This window comes from Anser brachyrhynchus (assembly GCF_964034855.1).
Source record: "Anser brachyrhynchus genome assembly, chromosome: 2".
NCBI lineage: Eukaryota > Metazoa > Chordata > Aves > Anseriformes > Anatidae > Anser > Anser brachyrhynchus.
The window spans coordinates 63,135,557-63,157,959 of record NC_137695.1 but is presented as its reverse complement, the minus strand read 5'-3'; the positions used below and the strand labels follow the sequence as shown (position 1 = coordinate 63,157,959).

At 35.5% G+C, this 22,403-nt stretch overlaps 1 protein-coding gene across 10 annotated transcripts in view; it reads left to right on the top strand.

The window, feature by feature from the left end:
* NT5C3A (5'-nucleotidase, cytosolic IIIA) overlaps nucleotides 1–21,595 on the top strand; it is a 28,020-nt gene extending 6,425 nt beyond the window's left edge. For 3 of the 10 annotated variants that reach the window (XM_080582990.1, XM_080582989.1, XM_080582987.1), the window contains 8 exons: nucleotides 16,132–16,230; nucleotides 16,661–16,730; nucleotides 17,441–17,487; nucleotides 17,905–17,990; nucleotides 18,253–18,342; nucleotides 19,518–19,680; nucleotides 20,121–20,321; nucleotides 20,952–21,595. In XM_080582990.1, the coding sequence (XP_080439116.1) occupies nucleotides 16,132–16,230; nucleotides 16,661–16,730; nucleotides 17,441–17,487; nucleotides 17,905–17,990; nucleotides 18,253–18,342; nucleotides 19,518–19,680; nucleotides 20,121–20,321; nucleotides 20,952–21,053 (858 nt within the window). In that variant the 3' untranslated portion in view covers nucleotides 21,054–21,595. Of the gene's footprint in view, nucleotides 1–3,242; nucleotides 3,425–8,468; nucleotides 8,749–9,121; nucleotides 9,229–11,792; nucleotides 11,844–15,222; nucleotides 15,362–16,131; nucleotides 16,231–16,660; nucleotides 16,731–17,440; nucleotides 17,488–17,904; nucleotides 17,991–18,252; nucleotides 18,343–19,517; nucleotides 19,681–20,120; nucleotides 20,322–20,951 lie in introns of those variants that run through there. The other 7 variants (XM_080582988.1, XM_080582991.1, XM_080582992.1 and 4 more) reach the window with 6 other exon arrangements.
* The last annotated feature ends 808 nt before the right edge of the window (nucleotides 21,596–22,403 follow it).

Sequence of the window (22,403 nt, the reverse complement as noted above, 5' to 3'; positions counted from 1 at the left end):
ACTGCTGTTAATTGCCTGTCAGTTTTCATGGGGCTCTCTGAAGATGGATATACGCAGTTTTGTAAGTACCATGTCATTTAAGAAATTCTGTCCAGCAGTGACTGGCGTTCCTTGGCTGCTACCTGACTCCAGGTCAGCCACATCCAACTGAACCGCTCCTGCATGCGGGGAGCCTGGAGCAGCAGCTGTGTCCCTGCTACCTCTCAGATGCTCAGCACTGAAACTTGGCTGATCCCATCATGTGCTAATTGCAGCCAAGTGGCAGAAATAACTCAACTGCTTTCCCAGGCCTTCTTTTGTAACCAGCATGCAGAGAGATATAAGGCCAGATAAGAACTGGCAGAAGAGTTTGGTAAGTGTGCTATAGTTGAGGGTGTGGAGAACAAAAGTTAGGACATCGAGTCTACCTTTTCCTCTGTCTGCCCTCCCGTCAAGTCACTGCAGCAGTTTTCTATAGTGAGATCCTGGGATAGAGGTCTTCAGAGAGTAGTTACATTAACAAGTTGCTGGACATCAATCAGTTGGTTTCTCTCACCAAAAAGCAATCACTGCTTTAAAACATCAGTGAACTTACAGTGGCTGTTATAGGCAGTTTTTTAGTCCCATGTCAATCATGAAGCAGTTTGACTGGCACTGCCATTAACTTGGTATCTACAGCTTCTGCAGCTGTTGTGGTGGTCACCTCTATCATTGGTGGGGTTTCTGGCTGTTTAAAAGTATACATATCGCTTATTAAAAGTCCACCAGATTTTCCTAATTTGACTACCCCATTCATTTATCGAGACTGTTTTACTTGAATATTAAAAAGAATTAGGCATTTTTCTATACAAGTGGTTGTATGCTTAAGGTTGCAGCACACAGGTCAAACAAGGTACCACCTATGTTTAAATACTAAAGTAACTGTATTCTTTCTGTTCAGTACTGCCACAAAAGAAGACAGAATTGCACCAAGTAAATTTAGATAATAAATCCAAAAAGGTTGTTAGTAACATTTATGTAAACTGTAAATTATGCACAGTGGTAGAAGGAAATGTGGCTTCTGCTTTTATCTATGGTAACTTAAAGAAAAAAAAAGTTAATGTACTTAATTTGTAATTCTGATTTTCATTATTGTTTTTTTAAAAGGTAGCAAGGCAAGGGCCAGACTTGGACACTGAGATGTCATGAAGTGTCTGAATACACAATTTCAGACTTCTTGAGATGGTTTTGCCACCAAGAAAGATTCCTGGTCTAACTTACTTGTTCTAACTTGCTTCCTCACTTGTTAGCTATAGCTTCCTTCATGCTCTCTTATATCAAGAACTGTTTGCCTGCTTTGTAAATTGGATCACTGAAATAATCCAAATTTACTGGAGCTTTTGTTTCTACATAAGATTTTATGTTTTTTGACTTTATTGCTCAGACAGAATGAATACCACTGAAATGTACTACTTATCCTGCTACTTCAAAGCTCTCCCTCTTTGGTGGAAACTTATTAGTTATTGGACTAGTTATCAGTCTGATATCAGATACATTAGTTATCAGAAAAGTATAGTTTTTACACTTGGCAGTTATCAATTTAAGAGTTATTTTCCTGGATTGCATTTGTCTCTGCAACATAAATCCATTAATGGGAAAGCCTTATTCTGGCCTGCATTTCTTACCATGGAAACAATGTATTTGCAACTGAAGGGTAGGGTTTAGTACAAAGTAGTAATAATATTGCTACATTAGCAGTAGTAGCATGGTACAAAGTATAGCAGTGGTACAGTAGTGGTAGTGTTAGTACAAAGTGTTTTGAACATGTCCTGTAGCACTTCCAAAGTGCAAATGCATAGAGGTAAAAGAAATAAGGAACATCTGGTTGTACCTTTGAATGGATCCAATAGCCAGAAACACCCATGGAACGCCAAGACACAGAGTCAAAACCATCCAGTAAACTTCAAGTCATTATGCTGTCTGTTACCAGATGAGTGGTAACATAATGAGTGTACGGTAGCTGAATTTCGTCTTTAGAATTAACAGATTATTTTTTAAGAAGTTTAAAGAAGGGTCTGTACTGTAAGAGACTGTAGCTGTTAAAAATGAATTAATTGGTCTTGCTATGTAACTTTAACTGCAGTATTGTATTAACACTTACATTCTTTCATCAGAATCTTAGTGTCTGGCAATGCATTCTGGATTAAACTTTGTCCTGCTGACTTTGCTTTCAAACTGGGTCCTGCAACTCCACCATTCAAGGGTCAGAGTTTATTTGATCTAGATACAGCATTCTTAGACTTAGTGAATCTAAGCAGTGGTTTGTAGGTTGCGGTTTTTTTCTTCTTCTTCTTCTTACGAGCAGATAAGAGAAGGGGAGAATCAGCAGCAACTACTTCGTTCCAGGCCTTGGGCTTAATGCAAATTCCATTCTAGATAATGTTACATGGGAAGCTTCTAAGGAGAGAAGCACTTATTTTTAAGCTCTTTCAATGTACATGCACATGGACAAATAAAAAATATTTCATTAAAAAAAATGCATGCAAACAGTTTGAAAAATAAAAGTACAAGTCATCAAAATTATGTAATTGTGCAAGGTGAGCTTTTGCACATCTGATAGTTAATTAAGAATTTATAAATATACCACAATATCTACATACTGTTGGTGCTTAGAATTGGATACTGTTTGACTAGGTATCTTGTAAAAGGATTAGTTGTACCAACAACCTCATCTTCCAGAAAGCATTAGATGCTATCTAGCAGGAGAGGGAATCGGATCTTTCAAGCAGGCAGACTTCAGCATCCATTCTGTTACCATAGCAATGTTAAAGAACATATAAGTACCACTCAAATTCAGAAATTTGAGTTTTGTCAGAAGTGAATTTTCTGTATCTGTGCTCTCTGAAGGAGAAACAATAGGGAGAAGGAAGGATGGAAAAAGAAATATCTTACTTCTCATTAAAAGTCTCACCTGATACAGATACGTAGCTGTGGTCTAAAGCAAAGGCCCAGGGAAAGCTTAAGAAGGGGCAAATCGTCAAGTTTTTTTTTCCAGAATGATTGTCCAGCCTCTGGCTGCTTATGTTTGAGAGAGTGTCTGTAATTTAAGATGAGCTTTTTTCATGACTTCATCTAGTGCCTTTTTAAGGCTGTGTAAACTTAGAGTATCACTAGAAAGGAATTCCACATCTTACTGCTTTACGTAATTGTGTGACCTATAAAGATATAGTGAACAGTCTTTCCTTATTAACCTTTTCTGTGCCATCCTGTCATTTCTTTTCCAGGCTGAAGAATTTTAGCATATTGTTGTATGGAAGCTCTTCATATCATCACTCATCCTTACTGCCCTTCTCAGCACTCTTTCCAGTTCTGCTGTATTTCATGTAAGAGGGAGACTGGAACTGCTTTTGGTATTTCAGCTGCAAGCACATTATAGCTTTGTAAGGAGGCTATCCAAAAAGCACTGGTAAGAGCAGGCATCAGTGAAATGTAAATATGATGGCCAAGAAAAAAGGCTCTGTTTTCTTCTTCCCTAAATTGAGTATCAGAACACTGATTTTCTCTTTCAGTTGTACTGTTTTAGAGGCTATTTGTAAAATCTAAGCATTATATGACTTCTTAATATTGACCTGAGCATGCTTACATTTAGAATGATATTTTTGTAGTTCCAGGTCTCTGTTTTTGGACTGGGTAAGGGAAGAACTGTTAGAAAATAACATCGGATGAAATTCTGGCTTGGGTAGGATGCCATTTGTAGAACAATATTTGCAAGATACGTAGTTTCTGAATGAAGATCACTTTTTGATTAGTAAATAATGCATTACTTATTTTTTCTACAAGAAAAATACCTATTTCAAAGGCTAATTCTCTAAAAAGTAAGTAAAAGCAAAGCACGGAGATGAAATAATTCCCCAGTAGAGACAAAAGTTTCCTTCCTTGAGCTGTATTCATGGAATTCCAGAATCTTCAGACCTGGTTCTGTATGGTTTGAACCCCATAGATTGTCTCAGAGTGAGACTACATTTTTGTCTGGAGTGCATTAGGAGACAGGATGAGATCACATGGAATACTGAAAATTCAGGGCTTGCTTAGTTTTAGTTCTTAGATTTCTATAGAGGATTCAAATACTGCATAAAGCGTCAACTTTTATTGCTACAGTTGCTGCAGTTCCTTCTGAGTTTTAGAAATTGTAACAACACCTCCATGTTCAAGGTGTGCATCTTTATTGATGTGCACATCCATCAGAACCTCTTACCGCTATGTTCTATTATCAAGGCTTCAAGATACCAGGTTAGCAATGTGTTTGGTGTGTTGATACCTACTTGAAATATTTGAAGTGTCTCTTGATTTATCACCAGCAGAAATCTCTGCTTTTAGTGTTTTTGTAAACAGAAGAGGAAGGTGCCTTAGGGACACTGATGCTGCAGTATCTTTTATTCTCTCATCTCAACAATCAATTCTATATAGAAATGCAAGTCATGGTGTCCTATAGGTTTTAAATAGATGCCAAGCCTCTATTCATTATAGACATCCAGAACTGCAGAAATTAGTAAAACAAACACCTTATTCTAACCTCATCATCATGCATAATTTTAACGTAAGCTTATCATTGTTCATGTCCACTCCTTAAAAGCTGTACTAAGTCCTAATGAAACTCATGCTTCAATATGAATAAATGCAGTTTTATTTGCTGAATTAAAATGTCTTTATATAGCCTTATTTTTTAATGAATGACAATGATTTTATTGAGGTAACACTTTTTGTGGCATGCAACATCATAATGAGTAAATCACATTAAACATAATGAGAATAAAGAGTTCAGAAGTTTAGCTGTCCCTTACACCTTAGATTGCATGTGTGACTGGAGTAGAACAGCACTAATAACTTTCTGTAGTTCAATACAGTCATAAATAGTTGGTCTATAAAAGATCATGTTTTCTCTTGTGTCATAAATAAAGGTTGATATTTGAGGTCTAGAAAAATCTCTTATTGAATAAAGTTACTAAATATGTAATGTGATATACAGTGTTTACCTTCTCAAATCTGTTCTGTGCATGTGTTATTTTTGCCTTTTTAAAAATATAATAGTTGAAAAGCCAAAACACATTCTCACCTCAAATGGTACCGCTGAATCTTAAAACTGTTCAGGTTAAGATTTTGCTGACCCTCGCCTCCTCAGCATGTGTCTCCTCTGAATTTACCACCATTTAATGGATTCAGATTTTGATATGTTCAAATATTTGTTATTCTGAAGGCAACACACTTCTCTCATTTTATATATTCTGTAGGATCCAGAATAAAATCCCTTTTAGAGCACTTTTTCCTAGCAAGTGTTATTTGTGCTCTTCCTGTTTCAACAATCTCTTACGCATCTGTATTTCTTGTGAGTTAACTCTACGATACATACACACACTTTCATATACATACATTGTTTTTGTATTGCATTATACCAGCTCTGAGTATGGCTAGCATTTTTTACACCAAACCTCTATGAGAAAAATAAGTTTTATCTAAGATTCCTGCATGGCATCCTTCTAAAGCTTCATTTACCCCAACTTCATTGAATTGAACATTTTGCTTGCAAGGAGGAACAGAGAGGAAAGTGCTGGTCACCGCAGAGAAAGATTAGCAATGGGATCAAAGGGAACAGCATGAAGCTGTGACAGGGAAGGTTCAGGTGGGAAATCAGGGAAAGGTTCTTCACTGAGAGGTGAAGTTGGGCACTGGGACAGGCTCCCCAGGGAATTGGTCACAGCATCAAGCCTGGACTGGAGTTCAAAAACGTTTGGACAACGCTCTCAGACGTAGGGTTTGATTTTGGGATGGTGCTGTGTGGGGCCAGGAGTGGGACTCAATGACCCTTGTGGGTCCCTTCCAACTCAGGAGATTCTGTGATTTGAGTATTTATTTTCCTTATAGTTGTCATTTACAAACATAAAAAGCTGCTGCTGGAACCAGGATGTTGCTCTTCACCTCAGCTTACTAGGACATGAATAAAAATCCCCTTTGAATTCAGTTCCTTTCTATTGGTTCCTTTCTTCTGCTTGGTTTTGGTACTTGAGTGCTAAGGTTCAGTAAGCTTACCCTGTCTTGGGGAGATTTTATCAGGTAGTTTAATTTGGAAAATACATACCAGGTAGACTTACTAAAAAAGCAAAAATTAGAAAACAGATTCTTAATGTTTAAAAGTGATTTTGCAATAGAACAAGGTTTTACTGAAGTTGGGCAATATGCTAAATATCCATAGGTATATTCCAAGTTGTTCAGTTGTACTAGACTCACTAGACAAGATTAAAAGGTATAAGCTCATGAAAAGCTCAAGTTTGTACTGTAGACGGCATTCAGTCACCTCTAATTTCTATAGCAAATACTCAAATGAACAGAAATTACTCTTAAATCCAACTTTTCTTGATCTCTCAAAACTAATGTTATTTGAAGTATTGAACTCTTAAAGTTTGGGTGATTGCTTACAACCCTATCTGTGCGGCGTTCATTTCTTTCCCCAAGGAAACTGGTGAAACTCAGGGCAGAGGAAGGAAGGTAAAAACAGTTTTACTTTGCTTTAGACTAAAAACTTCCAGTACCTCACGCTCTTTGAGAACATCCTGACTCTGTACAAACCAAGTTCACCTAACACACCACCGTATGAAGTAGAACCTTTTCACAGTCTTATTTGGGTGACAAATTGTCTAATGTTAAGTGTTGCTCTTTTCGTTTTTAATCTCTTTTTCTGCTTACAATATTCTGCAATTTGTATTCCTTTGGCCCTTAGCCAAAGGGAGAAGGTTAAATAGAAGCTCTGTTGAAATAGCAATACCTCCTCTTTCATCTGTGGTTCTTAAAATATATTTAAATGACCTTCAGTATTGAGGGAGTAGAAATGGCATGCTGAAAGTTGTTTTACTCTCTTTGAAAAAGAAGTGCTAACTCTAATTCATCTCTGTAAGTTAAACAGTGTAAATCAAATGCTGAACTGACTTAACTCAGTGGTAGCAAACATGGTCAACTGTAGCCACTTGTCCTCTCAGTAAGTTAAGTAAAGCACTCAACACAGAGGTTTCTTAGAGGTACAGAGACAGTCCTTGTTTGGTCTATGAGAAGTTTCAGATGCTGCATTTTCATTAAAGTGAAAGTATATTGTTATTAGAGATAGTGTAGATGTTTTTCTAAGAATTAGGTGTTGGCTATATTAATGTTTACAGAAATTTTGTTTACGTCATTTTCTAGCTCTTTCACTGATACCCCATTAGTACATTTAAAATGCTGTCTAATTAGTCTGGATTACTGAAAATTAGTCCGGTTTACTGAAAATTAGTCCATAGAATTTAGATATAATTTCTGCAACTCTTTCCTTCAGTCTAAAATCTCATGCAAGTTTAAAAACAAAAGACAAATAAAGGAACAGAATACAGCAGACCTTAACACATATGTTTGGGGGAATCTTTTTCAATTTAAAGAAGAAAGTTGTGTGTATCAGCTGAAGTATTCATTAGTTGTCTCATTGGGCCAAAATACAGCACATGACTGAAAAAATTTAAGTACTTTGTGTCAGTCACAGTCTGAGGAAACCCAACAGTACATACCAGCCTACAGCTGGAATATGGGCACGCAACATAAATAGATCCCACTGTACCATTGAGAAAAAAGCCCTTTTTGTTGTTTTTTTTTTTTTTTTTTAAAATGTAGAAAAACAGCATATCTTCTTTAAAAGGAAATTTTCATAACTAAGGTATTTCTAGGATCCTGATAATGTGTTTTGTTTGACTATTTTTTGGGGTTTTTTTTTGATAGCTTAAGGGATTTTGTATTTGCTACACTACTAACCTGGCCCTGCCTCAGTGCCAGCAGTTGCACTGGTCACGTTCATGACCACATATGAACTGGCCTGATGTTTGTGGTTTGTTCTAATGGCCTGAAATAGTGATCATAAATCATAAGGTTGAACATGAATTGTGATATAGCATAGTGAAGCTTGTGCTGTTGCTACAGCAGTAGAGTGAACATCACCCGACACTTTCAAGCATTCCTACAACTTTAAAGCGTAAATAATATTAGAAAATACCTCCTTCATCTCTTAAAATTAAAAAAAAAAAAGATTCATTTTAAATGCATACTCTATATCACCTAGTTACTGTCTTTGATCTGGCAATATGCCTTATGACAAACTTCTGAAAGCATGTTGAGTCACCTTGTCACCCAAAAATCCTGACAAACAAGCCTCCTTGATTTCCTGTTTCAGTATTGCATGGATAATTGAAGTCAAAGCAAAGATTAAGTAATTAATTTGATGTTTCTACACAAATAAATGCATGCTGCCTTGTATATAGTAGTGAGACCATATCAAGAAGCCGAAAGCAATTTCTGGTACTCTGCAACAGGAAATCCTAAAATATTTGGAAATATTCTGTAAAATGGTTAAGTAACAAAGTAAACTAATGTAACGAAGTAAACTAATTAGTAAACTAATGCTTTGAAAAACAAATGCCTTCCTTTGTTGGAGCAGTCCAGATTTGCCTGCTGCATCCATGAAAGTTGCTCATTCAGTGAAGGTCAAAGGTTTTGTTGTTGGTGCACCAGCTGATCAGCTGTCTGCCCGTCAGGCTGCACTGCTGAGCATAACAAACTGCTGTGCATTGCTGATGTGCGTCACAGCACCCTGGGGTTTTGCACGGGGATTAGTCAGGCTGTATTTGGAAACGCCCTCAACTGCACCTTGTGCTGCTATATTAGTGTTTCTCAAGCAAGAGGAATTTTCTTTTGCTTCTGCAGCTGCTCCCGCAAAACCCTCTGGTAAGTGTGCACAGCTTCTGTCAACAGGAGGGACTCTGTTCTGTATTTAAGCCAGCATTATGAGATGAGGCATTACATACGGTTGTTTATTGTGGCAAACTGTATTTTTAAAATATAAATTTGATAGCACAGAATTGACAACAAGATTGAAGTAATGAATATATTTAGCATTTTTAATTGAACAGGTTAATTCGACTTGCACATTCCTCTACTTTTAAGTGTGTATCAGAGTAGTCTTAAGTGTGAGTGTTTTCAGAGCAATCTAGCTATGTACCATGCATGTCTGCTTTTATTTTTATACAGCAGGAATAGCAAACATCATATAATATAGCAGACCAATTCTTAAAAGGATTTGGTTGATTTTTGTTGGCAGCCTGTATGCAAGCCCTGCGTCTCTGGACTCTGCTTGCCACCTATGCTGTTGCAGTAGGACAAAATCAAGGACAGAAGAATCAGGAGTGCCCTAAGCTCAACGCACAGGTACTCTCCTTTAAAAGCACAAGAGAAAACACTGTTGTCATGTTTACTGTGAACGCTCTCCTCAGATTTTTATGTTTTGTGTTTTTTTTTTCCAACCTGAATATCAGAATCCACTTTACCAAGTGGAGGAAAAAAGAAAAAAGATGCAAATAATTGAACAAAATAAAAATTACTTTTAGTATGCATCCTACTTCACTTCTTAAAATAGCTTAGGTAGTGAAGCCATTTCCAGTTATTTCACATAGCCAGTGCTGGATCTCTAGTTTTGCAGGATATTTTTAAGCAACTGTGAAGATCCTCAGTGTTCTGTTGTTTCAATTCTGTAATAACATTTGCCTGTTTACTTTTTAGGTAAGTTGTCCTAAGGCTATTTCTTGGCAAAACTACCAATAAAGTAACTTCATAATTACTAGTTACTGGAGATTTCTTACCATATTTGAGTTTACATCATATGAACATAAACTGCAGTATGTTCTTGGTTCTGGTAATCAGAAAGCCAAAAACGCCTGTCCTGAGTTCAGGTTGTGCTAGCAGATTGCGTGATCACTAGCGCAGTTGTGACTAGCTGTGCATAATGGAGTGATGGATGTGACTGTGCTCTCTTGCAGTAGCTTTTAATGTATCTGCCTAAATGATAGGTGGGCTTGCTGAGAGAAAACTTGCAGTCAAGGATCAAAATTCAAGTTGTCTGAATAAAGACATTGATTGATGCATATATGAGCACAGGAATCTCTATTTGAGCACATACAGATGGAAGAAAAGATACATACACACTCCTTTACTGTGGCTTTTGCCACAGCCCCAGCCTGGCTTCTTGCATTTCATACATTGCAAACAGCAGAAGTTACGTTTTGGTAGCTTGTGCCATTTCAAAGGTTTTTTAATAAGCTTTGTTTTCTAGAGTAAGCGGATGAAAATAATGTTCAGTAATAATGTCAGGGAAAAGGGGATTGGAAAATGAGTTGTATACGTAAATTAAGGAACGTTCCCTTTTCCCTTGTAATTTCACCAAACTCTTGCTGTCACCAAGAACAGAGATCCAATTTTCTGCACCTTGCCACAGTATCAAATTTCGCAGCTATCACTGCTGCCATAGCCTGCCTTTTCTTGGTACATGTCCATAAGTAAGTATATATGATAGCTAGTCTCAGACCTTGGAATTGGGCATTTGGGTTCCCAAAATAAACATAATTTATTCTTGGTTTATGGAATTTTACAGCAAAGTTGTCACCATAGGCTAGAATTAAGATTAAAAAATAATTGAATCCTATCATTTTATCACTTTGATTAGTATTTTTCTTGTTCAGAAATAACATTAATAGTTCCCCCTCCTTGCCAGCTCACCCTTATGTGTCCTCTGTATCATAAGTGAATAGGTTTGGAACATACTGTCTAAGTCTAGTCTAAGGCAGGTTTACCAACAAAGCTTAAAAGCAAATCATGTAATAATTGAAGTTTTTATTTTTAATATTTTTAATAGGATATTTTTAATACATTTTTGAATGTGAGAACATTCCTTTTTATTATTATTAAGAATTTAGACATGGTACTGAAAACTAGCAAAGTACTCTATTGATCATTGAGATTTGTAGAGAAGTTGCCTTGATTTTTTATCCAGTTGTGATCCAGGGTGTTTTCATAGCAGTGGTTTTTGGGAGACATCTATAATAGATTATTCTTTGTAAAGTGAAGAAAACCTTGTATATGCCAAGTAGCATAGGCTGACAGGGATATCAGTATAAAAACACTTTGCCCCCTTTTTATATGTCCTTGTTCAAAGCATTACTTAGAAGACTTAGAATGATAGCTTTTTGTATTTGTAGTTATTACTAGTAATATTTCAGGCTGTGTATCTAGATTTTGTTGTGAAATAGGCCATATCTCCATGTGGTTAAGATAGCAAGTCATTCATCATCGTGTCCTTCCCTACTTAAAATTACGGATAGTACAAACTACACAAGGTCCCACAGTTGTCCTTCATATGAAGTTTCTTTTTATTAGTTATTGTTTTAAAGAATGTTATTTCTTTAATTCCTTTTAATCACAGAGACTTATTTTTGTTTTTATTGGGTAGAGGGAGGAAGTAACTCCTACCTTCAGCACTCAGTAGGTTCAAAAATTCAGTATAATCTCAACTCACAGAATATGAAGTTACACCTTATGCACAGAATGAGTTAGTAATTACCTCAGATACTTGAACAGAAACGCCTACTAGGGCAGCTGTGAACTCTCTGTGAATTCATTGAGATAGCTGCATTTCATTTTAGGGATGATCAACAACTCTTGTTTAACAAGATGTTGTATACATTTCACTGTCTCAAATACTAATAAAATTATGTATATAAGCAGCACCCAAATACAACAAAAAAGCAGCTCTGTTAACAGTCTTGCTACCCAATTGTATATAAGGAACTTTTTTCCAAAACAAAAATTAAAAATGGTCTTACAGTAAATACCTTTCCTCTTTATTTAATCCAGCTACATAGGTGTATGTCTCATGTACTAAATAGACATGTTATACTCATAACTGGCATTGTTGTAAATGACCATTCTGTGGTTTATAGGACTGGGGGATTTCCACACCAGCGTGAATCCATTACTGTTCATTCGTCAAGGTATGACTGTAACATTGTTAACTACAAAAAGAATTTCCTAAGTCTTTAGTCCAGTTACCTGCTATCACAAACAGTCCAATCTTTTTATCCTTTTCATAAATCAAACTAAGCTCAACCTTTAAAATAATCTTCTTCAGTTTTATCTTCCTTGCTTCTCTTTGAAAATTCCTTAAAAACCTCAGAGACTAGAAACTTAAATGTTTTTGTAGCCATTGTATATTCCAGCCACAAATTATCTTTGGGATTTGTCATCTTCTAACATGCATTTCAGAAAGATACCTGTCTCTGTGAGCTATTTCAGTAACATATAGATGTCCTTAATATGAAATCAAAACTCTTCTCACACCTTTACAAATAGGGTCACTTTAAATGCTTCCATGTGATGTACTTTCAGATGTCACAGTGAAGTATGAATTCCTTTTCCTGTGCTTATATAGTTTTAGTCCTGTACGTAGAAGCTCTTTCTTCCTAAAAGCTTTCTTGCCTTTGCTAAGTGATGTGGAATTTCTTCATTTGGTTGTTCTCCATATATGTTCTTCCCAGTAAACTGATGCATCAGAACTGTTGGTGTTCTGTATATATTGAATTGACTCCTAGAGCTTTATTCAGCAACTAATAGAAACACAAATTTTATTACATTATCTGTAGATCTCTTATTAGCATTATTTCACTCATTGTTCTTTTATCTGTTTTATCAGTTCTTTCCAATATGAATCTGCTTGTCTATTTCAACTTTGAAGAATGGCAAATATGGAACAAAAAACAACAGCTAGACTGAGCAGAAGTATAAGACATTGGAAAAGACAGTTTGTTAGAAAATTGGTGATTGCTTATTAGATAGTTTCATTTATTTTTAATATGATAAAGCCCAAATAAAATAATTGCTCTTAATGTTTTGTTGCAAACGTGAATACAAGGAAGTAGGGACCAGGACAGCAGCTGTTTCATCTAACCGTATTTGTCTGGGTGTTTGAGTTTATCAGATGCCATAACCGTAGTGAAAACTTGTGAAAGTGCCGCTAGAACTGACATTTCATGGGTTATACTCGTTGCAGAAGACTTTTTTTCCCCTAAGTTAAAATAACATGCTCTCCAACTGACTTAAGTTCTTGTGTAGAAATGAAGAAAAGTGTTAGCAAATAAATACACTATAAAAACTGATTTTGAGTAGGATTATCGGTTTACAACATCACAGCAGGAAACTTCCATAATATTCAAAATCTTAAGCAATATCTTGTTGAACATCATCTACTGAATTCTTTACTAAGGATGGTTTTCCTAAGGTTATTACAAAAACTTACAAAAGGCCTCAGTCTGAAGTAAAACACTAGCAAGCAATCCAGCTTTCCTCATACAGGCTCTCCCTCTGATCTCTTTATCTCCACCAACATCTGTTCAGTTTAAATCAGTTACGTTATGAAGTCTGTTGCTTAGTTTCTAAGAAAAACAAATAATGTTTGAACTACTTCTTACAAAAGGACACATTTAGATTTTGCTTTGATTTTTGCATTCCAAGTCTAAAAACATATATACAATTTGCCTCCCAAAAGTCAAAGGAATGAGGTTAGTCAATTCACATTAGTCAAGAATTACAAAACAGTCAAATTACTTTATCTTTCATTACAGAAAAACAAGCGTTGTATACCCACCAAATAACTAGCACAGTTTGTTTTGTTTACCAGAACTATACAAAATACAAAAGAAATACTGTAACATACCTTTAAAGAGTTGCAGGTTGTTAATGCTTACTTTAATGTGACTAGATCCATTGACATACTCCTGCTGATAATTGTGAGTTAACATCTATAAATGCTTTACAGACATATATCTCAACAGATGAGGGCTTTCAGGTGCCTTTCAGGTGTCTTTCAGGAAGATATTTTATGGTTAGTAGCTTTTTCAGTGTTTCCCAATCTGGGATGTAGCTGGCAGCTGGAGGCTAACCAAGGTGTACCTTTTTTGAATTTGCTGTGCTAATAATGAAAGTAACAAGGCACAGCAGACACACAGAAGAAAACAATTATCTTGGGTTAGAAGGCACCATTTCTATGGAAAAGGTCTTTGCCTTAGGATATTTCTCACATCTATGGAAAACCAGGACAACCTTAAATCTTCCAAACTAAATAAAAGAAATGTGGTTTCTTTCTTTATGAGGCTTATAAAACAAAAGAGTTAGTAAATACCGTGCCATGACTGTAGAATTTTTGTCTAGATACTCTGGTATGGGGAAAACTTTTTGGATGGGTAGTAGAAAACCTTGAAAAATTATCAGAGACTCACTATTAGGATTTAAGAAGGATCTCTGTTTTCATTAATGTCTATGTGGATATCAGCCAGAAAGTGACCATAAGCATACAAGGGATTAGAAATATTTGTTATATTTTTACAAATAGGAGCACTGATGTGGAAGAAAATGTACAATTCAGTAAAATTAAAATTCAACACTTTGTGCAACTACCTGTTTCTACCTCGGTGTAATTTTGAGAAGGATATTTGGTGATAGTGATTCAAATTCAGCTGGTAATTACCATGTTATTTCTAGCAAAGGAATCATCTGAAAGACACAGGCCAATGTAGCCCTTCAGCTGAGGCCATTTCAGAGCAGAAAAATGATACCCAGTTAGGGAAGCTATTCAAGAACAGTATGGTTCAAATGGATGGGCCAGGACAACATGAAAAATTGTTAGAGGTGTGGAAAAACGTGCTCTGTAAAAGAAGATTGAAGCAACTGAGGTTCTTTAGTTCAGTAAGAAGGGAAAAATATCCAAGTGAGAACCTGTGAAAAAGAATACTTTTCTCCAAGTTGAATGAGCTAAAATTACAGGAAGAATGGTTAGACAGAGATTAAGCAAACTTTACTGAATGTAAAGATAGTTGAGCACTAAAATACGTTGTTGGAGGAAGCAAGGAATATGTGAGTGGAGGTTTCGAGAAATGCACTAGAAAAATATCTGCTGAGAATGATATGGCTGGAATAGTTTGCTCCTCACTGAGGGCAGAGTGGAGCAAGACAATATTTAACAATACCACCAGCTCCTTTTCCTTGACACATAAGGATCTTTGCCATTACAAAGGCATGTGTTTACAAGACTTTTAAGAGACTAAAATGTCATCTTTTTCCTAAAGGACAACCTAATTGCAATTTGACTGTGAGTTGGTTACTTGTGAACAATAGGCTTAGTAGCATCAAGAGCAGGAAGAAATACTGTTGTGTGATGTAAAAATAATTGGTCATATGAGAACTCTGGTAGTTCCAAAAATGTGTCAGGAAATTGAAGCTTAAAAAAGACTGCATACTATTTAAAAAAAAAAAAAGAAAAGAAAATTCGAATGACCAGAATGTGAAAAATGTAATTCATCTATGTCATCATCTCTGAAGGTCTACACACAGAAAATAAAATTTACTACTCATAAATGCCTGTGTACAGAGCTTGCAAGTGTCTGAAGCCTTTGCTGTAGAAACAGTCCGTAAGATTATAAAGGAAGGAAATACATACTAAATTTGGAAATTTCTGTCGGTAAGTTGTCTATTACCATTTCTGCAAGGTTGTAGACAAACTTCTAAAGCAAAAGCGGGTTTTGTTTTTGTTTTGGTTTTTTGTTTGGTTTTTTTGGGGGGGGGGGGGTTGGTTTTTTTTAAGCCAAATTTACCATTTATTGTAGTATTCAGGCAAAGTTCAAAAGGCATATGTAGTGTGATACTATGTTCAGAACTATGCATTAAAATAGGTAATGGAAAACAGTTGATAAACTGGCTAGCGACCAAGAATTACTATGTGACCTTGTTGCATTGGAGTATGTGGTTGACACCTTACGCAGCATTCTCAACAAAACAATGTTTCTCTAAAATCAGCCTGTCTTCTTTTCTTTATTGAAAGCTTAAGGGTATATTAATTGCACAAAGAGCTAGTTTTAATATGTGCCATCTCTAAGTGATCTAATTCAACCACAAGTTGATTCCATACATCCCATTTCTATCCATGTCTCTTATATTCTACAAATACAATCATCTGTTCCATGAGTGTCAGCTTATTGCATAATTTGATATTAGGAAAAGGAACAAAAACACATGTTGAAAACAAACAAAAACTGTATGCAATCATCAGTTAATATATCCAGAGAATTTTCTATTTCTTCTCACTCTAACTTGCCTTCCTATCCTGAGTATGTCATAGTGTCATGTGAAACTGTTTATAGATGCAGAGCTTCCAGTCTGATGGCTAGCAGGTATTGCCTATTAAGTTTTCTTCTGTAGGTATATTTCTGTCTTTGTTCTTACTCTTCACAGATGCCAGAATTTCAGAAGAAGACTGTCCACATTAAGGACCCAGGGAGAGTAGAAGAGATTATCTGTGGCCTCATCAAAGGTGGAGCTGCAAAACTTCAGGTAAAAATAGTAAAAGCTGTAATGTGTTCAAAATGAAAGTAATCATATGACTTTCGCTGTGCACCAAAAATTCTAATATATATATATATAACAAGTCATCTTTCAAGTTATCTTCAAAACTTAGACATCTGTTAACTCTGTTAATAGACCTTGCTGATTCAACTGTAATTCATCTAGATGGTAGTTAAGTAAATGATATAAACATATAAGATTAGTAATTTCAGGAAATACTCTGACCAAAGGAATTAGAAAAACAATTTTCTTGGAAAATATTATGGGATATTCTAGCTTACCTTACAGTAAAACAGAGATTTCTGTGACAGATATGCTACTCAGCTGCATCTATTGTTGATCATTCAGAATTTCTATCCATTCATTATTTTGTCCCTCCATGTTGTAAGACAGTTTTGCTTTTTCTTTCCTTAAATAGATTATTACAGATTTTGATATGACATTAAGTAGATTTTCCTACAATGGAAAAAGATGTCCAACTTGTCATAGTGAGTACTTTTTTTTTTTTTAATATGGATTGGTTGTTACTACTTTCAGTTTTCCCTAGAATTTAATTTTCTATACAACTTATTCCCTAATATATGAGATCTTATATTGACTTGTTACAAAGGCTGTACATCCTAATAAAGTATTACAGTGTCTGTGTGGCTTTATGTATATATATATATATTTTAATCACAATTAGTGTGAATTAAAATCAGATAAGCTGTCATTCACAATTATAAACTAAGTTCTAAACTATGAGTTATTAATGGCTAGATATGGTAGGGTTGACTTTTATTGTTTAAGAGCCAGTAACAGTCCCAACACCTCCAAGAATCAGTTAGTAGACTCCTTGGAATGCTTGACGTTTTTATCCTGTACCCTTTTAGAATACCTGTAAATTATCCATTTACTAATAAAGAGGGGATCCTAAAATATATAGGATGTCTGATAATGATTTCAGTAACAATTACGTCTCAAGGAATAAGAGGCTTGTAATTGACTTTCTAATATGAGGGAAGGATCATGATATCATCATGCTTGTGAAGAAAAATGTTCCTTTTACTGGTTACTGGTAAGAAAAGTTCTGAGGAAACAGTGGTACATTGTCAAACACCATCTTCTATGTATTATTGCAGTCATTTACAGTGCATTGCAGTACTAAAGGAAAAGAAATACAATGTCTTGTTTACTACTTTTTTTTCTACCCCTCCAGACATCATTGATAACTCTAAACTCATCACAGAGGAATGTCGGAAAAAGGTAAACAGAAAACATACAAGCTGCTTGTTTGTTGTACAGACAACTGGTTTTACTCCCTGGCTGTACTGCATGTTGATTTACACAGTACTACAAGATAAGTCATCCTTTCAAATCCTTGAAGCTCTGAGAGCTTTCTTGCTGACTGTAAGGTATCCAATCACTAATAGAAGTGAACAGAAATACTTCTATTCTTGATAGTAGCATATAGTTTAGGTTAACAGAATCAGTTTTTTCTTCATACATATATTTACAATTTAACTTTTTGTCTGTACAAAGAGTATTTCAGATTTCATTTTATCTAAGTAATGTAACTGGAATAAAATAAAGTTACTAAAGCTATTTTGATTGGTTAGACCAAATATGAAGTGTTATGTTATAAAGATACATTAAACATCTGTGTTATTTTTTTCTCTTCAGTTACTGCAGCTGAAAGAAACATATTATGCTATTGAAATTGACCCAGCCCTCACTATTGAAGAAAAATACCCATATATGGTAGAATGGTAAGAGACATTTCCCATCTTCAAGTTGTACTAAAATTATATTTAATAACTTTTTAAAAACAAATTAATGGCAGTATTTAGCTTTAGCTAATGCATTGACTGAATTAATCTCTGAGTGTTACACAACAGCTGTTGTTTTTTGTTTTTTTATGCTGTTAACTTGAATGAGCAAGAATTAAACACAGGATACTTTTTAATCACGAGATTTAATGACCGGTGAATTTTCATAAGTTGTCCAACATATTTTTTGTTTATGTTCTAGGTACAATAAATCTCATGCATTACTCATTGAACAAGGCTTAGAAAAGGATAAGTTTGCAGAAATTGTGAGGGAATCTGACGTTATGCTGAAGTAAGTTCCTATTGATTTGAACAATACTGTTTAGAAACATTTTACATAGATTTTTACTGTGTGTTTGGACAGGGAAAAAAATGAGAATGCGATACCGTATTCTTGGACATAGTGAGTGCTTCATGCTCCCCCTTATTTATATTTTGTAGATAAATGCCTATGATGATGACACCATATATTTCATCCTCTTGAAATTGCACTGGTCTTTTTTTTTTTCTTAAAGGGGAATGTAGAGTTCAATTTTGTTCCCTTAAAAAAAGATTCCCTGTAGTAGTTTTATCTGAGATAAAAATGCAGGGACTTGAGGAACACTTTTCATGATTTTATTAAATAATGTTCTTCCTCAATGGTTAAGGGCAATTTTAAAAGCCAGCAAAACACTTGCCTGAAAAGCACTCTGTGCTGTGGCTCCCATCTCATTTAAAGTTCTCAAATCTGTGAATTTTTGAATAGTGGAATGGGATGTTAAAACTTAGCTTGTAAAATTGTTCACCCTGCTGACTGAATTCTTCTCCTTTGCAAAACTAGCAAGCAAGCACACAGTCTGCAGCTACATGAAAGTCTAAATCCATGTGGATTGAATCTTCATTCACAAGCTAAAATTTCCTCAAGAACCTCAATAATAATGATAATAATAAAATTCTACCATTCAGCGTCTGCAGAGAAGCATACAGAGATACTATTTTATTCTTGGAATACTGTACATAGTTTTGATTTGGGTAATGGAAACTAAAAAGTTTTCAGGAGAGTTTACAAGAATGTTTTCAGGATTTAAAACCAACAAAATCCAAAATCCCAGCTTTTTTTTTTTGGTAATGACTCCTCTAGCAAGTCAAACATTTAAGCAGTAAAGATGAAAATGAGATGTGCAGCCTGATGGTAGCTAGAAAGAGTTCCACTGGGGGCTTGATTAAGATGGTTGAGGGTGCGAGGGGGCAGATTATGCTGACCAAAAACAAACATCTTGAAACAGGAATTTATTTCTAAAACTACATGCCTTGTGTTAGGCTGATGGTTCTTGCTAACCTGAATAGGTGAGGCAAAAGAAATAAAGAGAAATTCTCAGTGAAGGCTATACTATTTTCTAAATATGATGTAAATGTTTTCTGCAAACTGTGATCTTTCTTGGCTTTCTTTCTTTGAGACTTGACTTATATTTACATCCTTTTTTGCAGAGAAGGATATGAGAACTTCTTTGATAAGCTCAGTGAACATAATATCCCCGTGTTCATATTTTCTGCCGGGATTGGGGACATTCTTGAGGAAGTTATCCACCAGGCTGGAGTCTACCATTCTAATGTCAAAGTGGTTTCCAATTTCATGGATTTTGATGAAAATGTATGTATGCATGACTGTTTGCAGGATTTAACGACTATTTTTATATACTACAAGATGAACATTCTAATGCAACAGTTGTAGCCATCTGCCCTGCTCTATATAAAATGAGAATTGCTTACTCAGCACTCTCCCAAGTGAACAGTCAAACAGAGGATAATAGTTCAAACACTGTTAGCATGGTGTGACTAAGATACCATTCATTTCCTTTAATGATAGCCTCACACTCAGCCCAGTACAGCTTTACTCCTCCTCCAAGCAGGATCACTGACTTTCTAGTCTTAACAGTGCTGTTACAGTCATTCCGTTGTTTAACAGTAATTTATCTTTTTCATAATTAAAGATTAAACATATTTCAAGAGTAATACCTATTTAATTCTAGATGCTATTTTGTCTATATAACACTAGAAATAACTTCAGTGTTTTGTTTTGTTTTTTTATAGGGAATATTAAAAGGATTTAAAGGAGAATTGATTCATGTTTACAACAAACATGATGGTGCCTTGAAGAATACAGAGTATTTCAAACAACTAAAAGACAACAGTAATATAATACTGCTGGGTGATTCCCAAGGAGACTTGAGTATGGCAGACGGAGTAGCAAATGTTGAGCACATTCTTAAAATTGGATATCTCAATGATAAAGTAAGTAACCTGACATCCTTGTAAGCTTTGAGTGAAATATTGTGAACTAGCAACAGGTTCACTGTAATAAGCATCAAATATCAAAACAAGTGTTTGACCCATACTTGTTTTGGAATCTCAACATTTTTCATGGATTTCATATTTATGGTTCCCCGCCACTCCTGCCTTTCAGTACTGGATTGATAATTGAGCAAAATTGTAGTCTTCCAAATAACAAATTTAGTCCATGACATTTTTTTTTTCCCTTTGGAGACAGAGAACTGATTGTTTGGCAAGTTATAATGCACATACATTCGCATTCAGGAGAGAAAACTCTTGTTTTCTTTTTCCTCTCTGCCTTTTGGGAAAATGAGAAAACACTGGGCGGAGGGGTGGGTTGGTTGGTTGGTTGATTGTTTTTCCTGGTATCTGTACATGTGAGAACCTGGAATAAATGTGAGGTTAATCCTGGAACGTGAACACAGTTAATGTCACATTACTCCTACTCTGTCATCCTCATAAGAATGATACATATTTACATGGCTCATTTCCTGAAATTGGTGGAAAGATTGGCAATATTTTAAGGACAAAAAAAATCTTTTAATATTCTAAAACTAAGTGGGTCTTTCTCTTTATCCCTTCTGCCATTAGGTAGATGAACTTTTGGAAAAATATATGGATTCTTATGATATTGTCTTGGTGAAAGATGAATCCCTGGAAGTTGCCAATTCTATCCTACAGAAAATCCTGTAAATTGCAGTCTCAAGACACTCCATTCCTTCCAGAAGGCAACTGGACAGAAGAGCACATGTGCTATCTTAAGTGTCTATTACTCATTGACAGAACTGTTTAATTTAAAACTTTTATCTTCATTTTGGTATTCTGAAGTATATATGGTACCCATTGTCAACTAGAAGCTCCTTTTACTGCTGTTATGCTGTTCTTTGTCTCACACTCCTATTACAACTAGATTTAAATTGGATTTATAGATGTGATATACTGCTCCTGATGGGATACCATGGTTCACTGTCTTTTTAATCAGGCATTTCAGAAGACCATTTTAGCAAATGTGACTGTTTTGTAAAACTGAAGATGTAAACATTCTGTGAATAAGCAGTGTACACAGGATTGTTTTGCCTTTTCTTCTTTCAAAGAAAAGATCTTGGTATCAGCTATATTCATATGCTACAGACTCACAGAATTTTTCATACATATTTTCTTCAGTAAAAATGCTTCATTCACCTAGTTCAGGCAAAGTGTTCCCTATTAATAGATTTGTGTATCATTACAAAATATTTTGTATCCTTACTGTTTCTTTATTCTCTGTGGAATGGGAGAATAATACTGTTATAAGTCAGTATACCTGAAAGTTTCTCATCCTTGTAGGTAGCTTTTACATACCCAGCCACATCAGCCCCTTTTCAGATCTTATTCTCTCTACTACTCCAACTCCAGCCTGCTGTTTCATGTCAAAGCTAGCATGACTTGTCTAAAGTAATCTCTTACAGTTCTCAGTGAGCTGCTCCGAACAGAAAATCAAAGCAAAGCTAGATCTTAATCTTGGATTTTAAAAGCTGATTTAGCCATCTTAAAAAAATCAAGTTTTCTTATGACCAGCTCTACACCTCAGGAGCAGTTAAGGAACACCTTTCCAAACCTTAGGCTGGCTTTAAGTTACAGTTCCACTCTTCATAAACTGTAAGCAGGAGCATCAGTATAGCATCTAGCTGCTCTAGCTTTATTATCCAAATCCTCTTTTTAAACATCTACTGAATCTTCAGAAAGTATTTCCTTGGTATTGAATATGTTACAGTACCTCTCAGCATCATGTACAGAATGATGCAGCTTGATGTAACCACAGCTTTTAAAGCTTACTCTGGTAGATACATTGCGGAGAAGGTAAGGATGGTGTTGAGACCTTGGTCCTAAGGGGTCTCAGCTGTACTAGCTCTCTTCTTTAGTAAAATAGTGGCAATCAGACAACTTTCCCTAACATGCAATATAGGGATTCTTCCCCCTTTGCTTTCTTCTACACACAGCAGGAATGGTGCCACCTTCCATTCCCTGAGGAACTGAAATGAAAACACAGGAGAGCCTGGATCT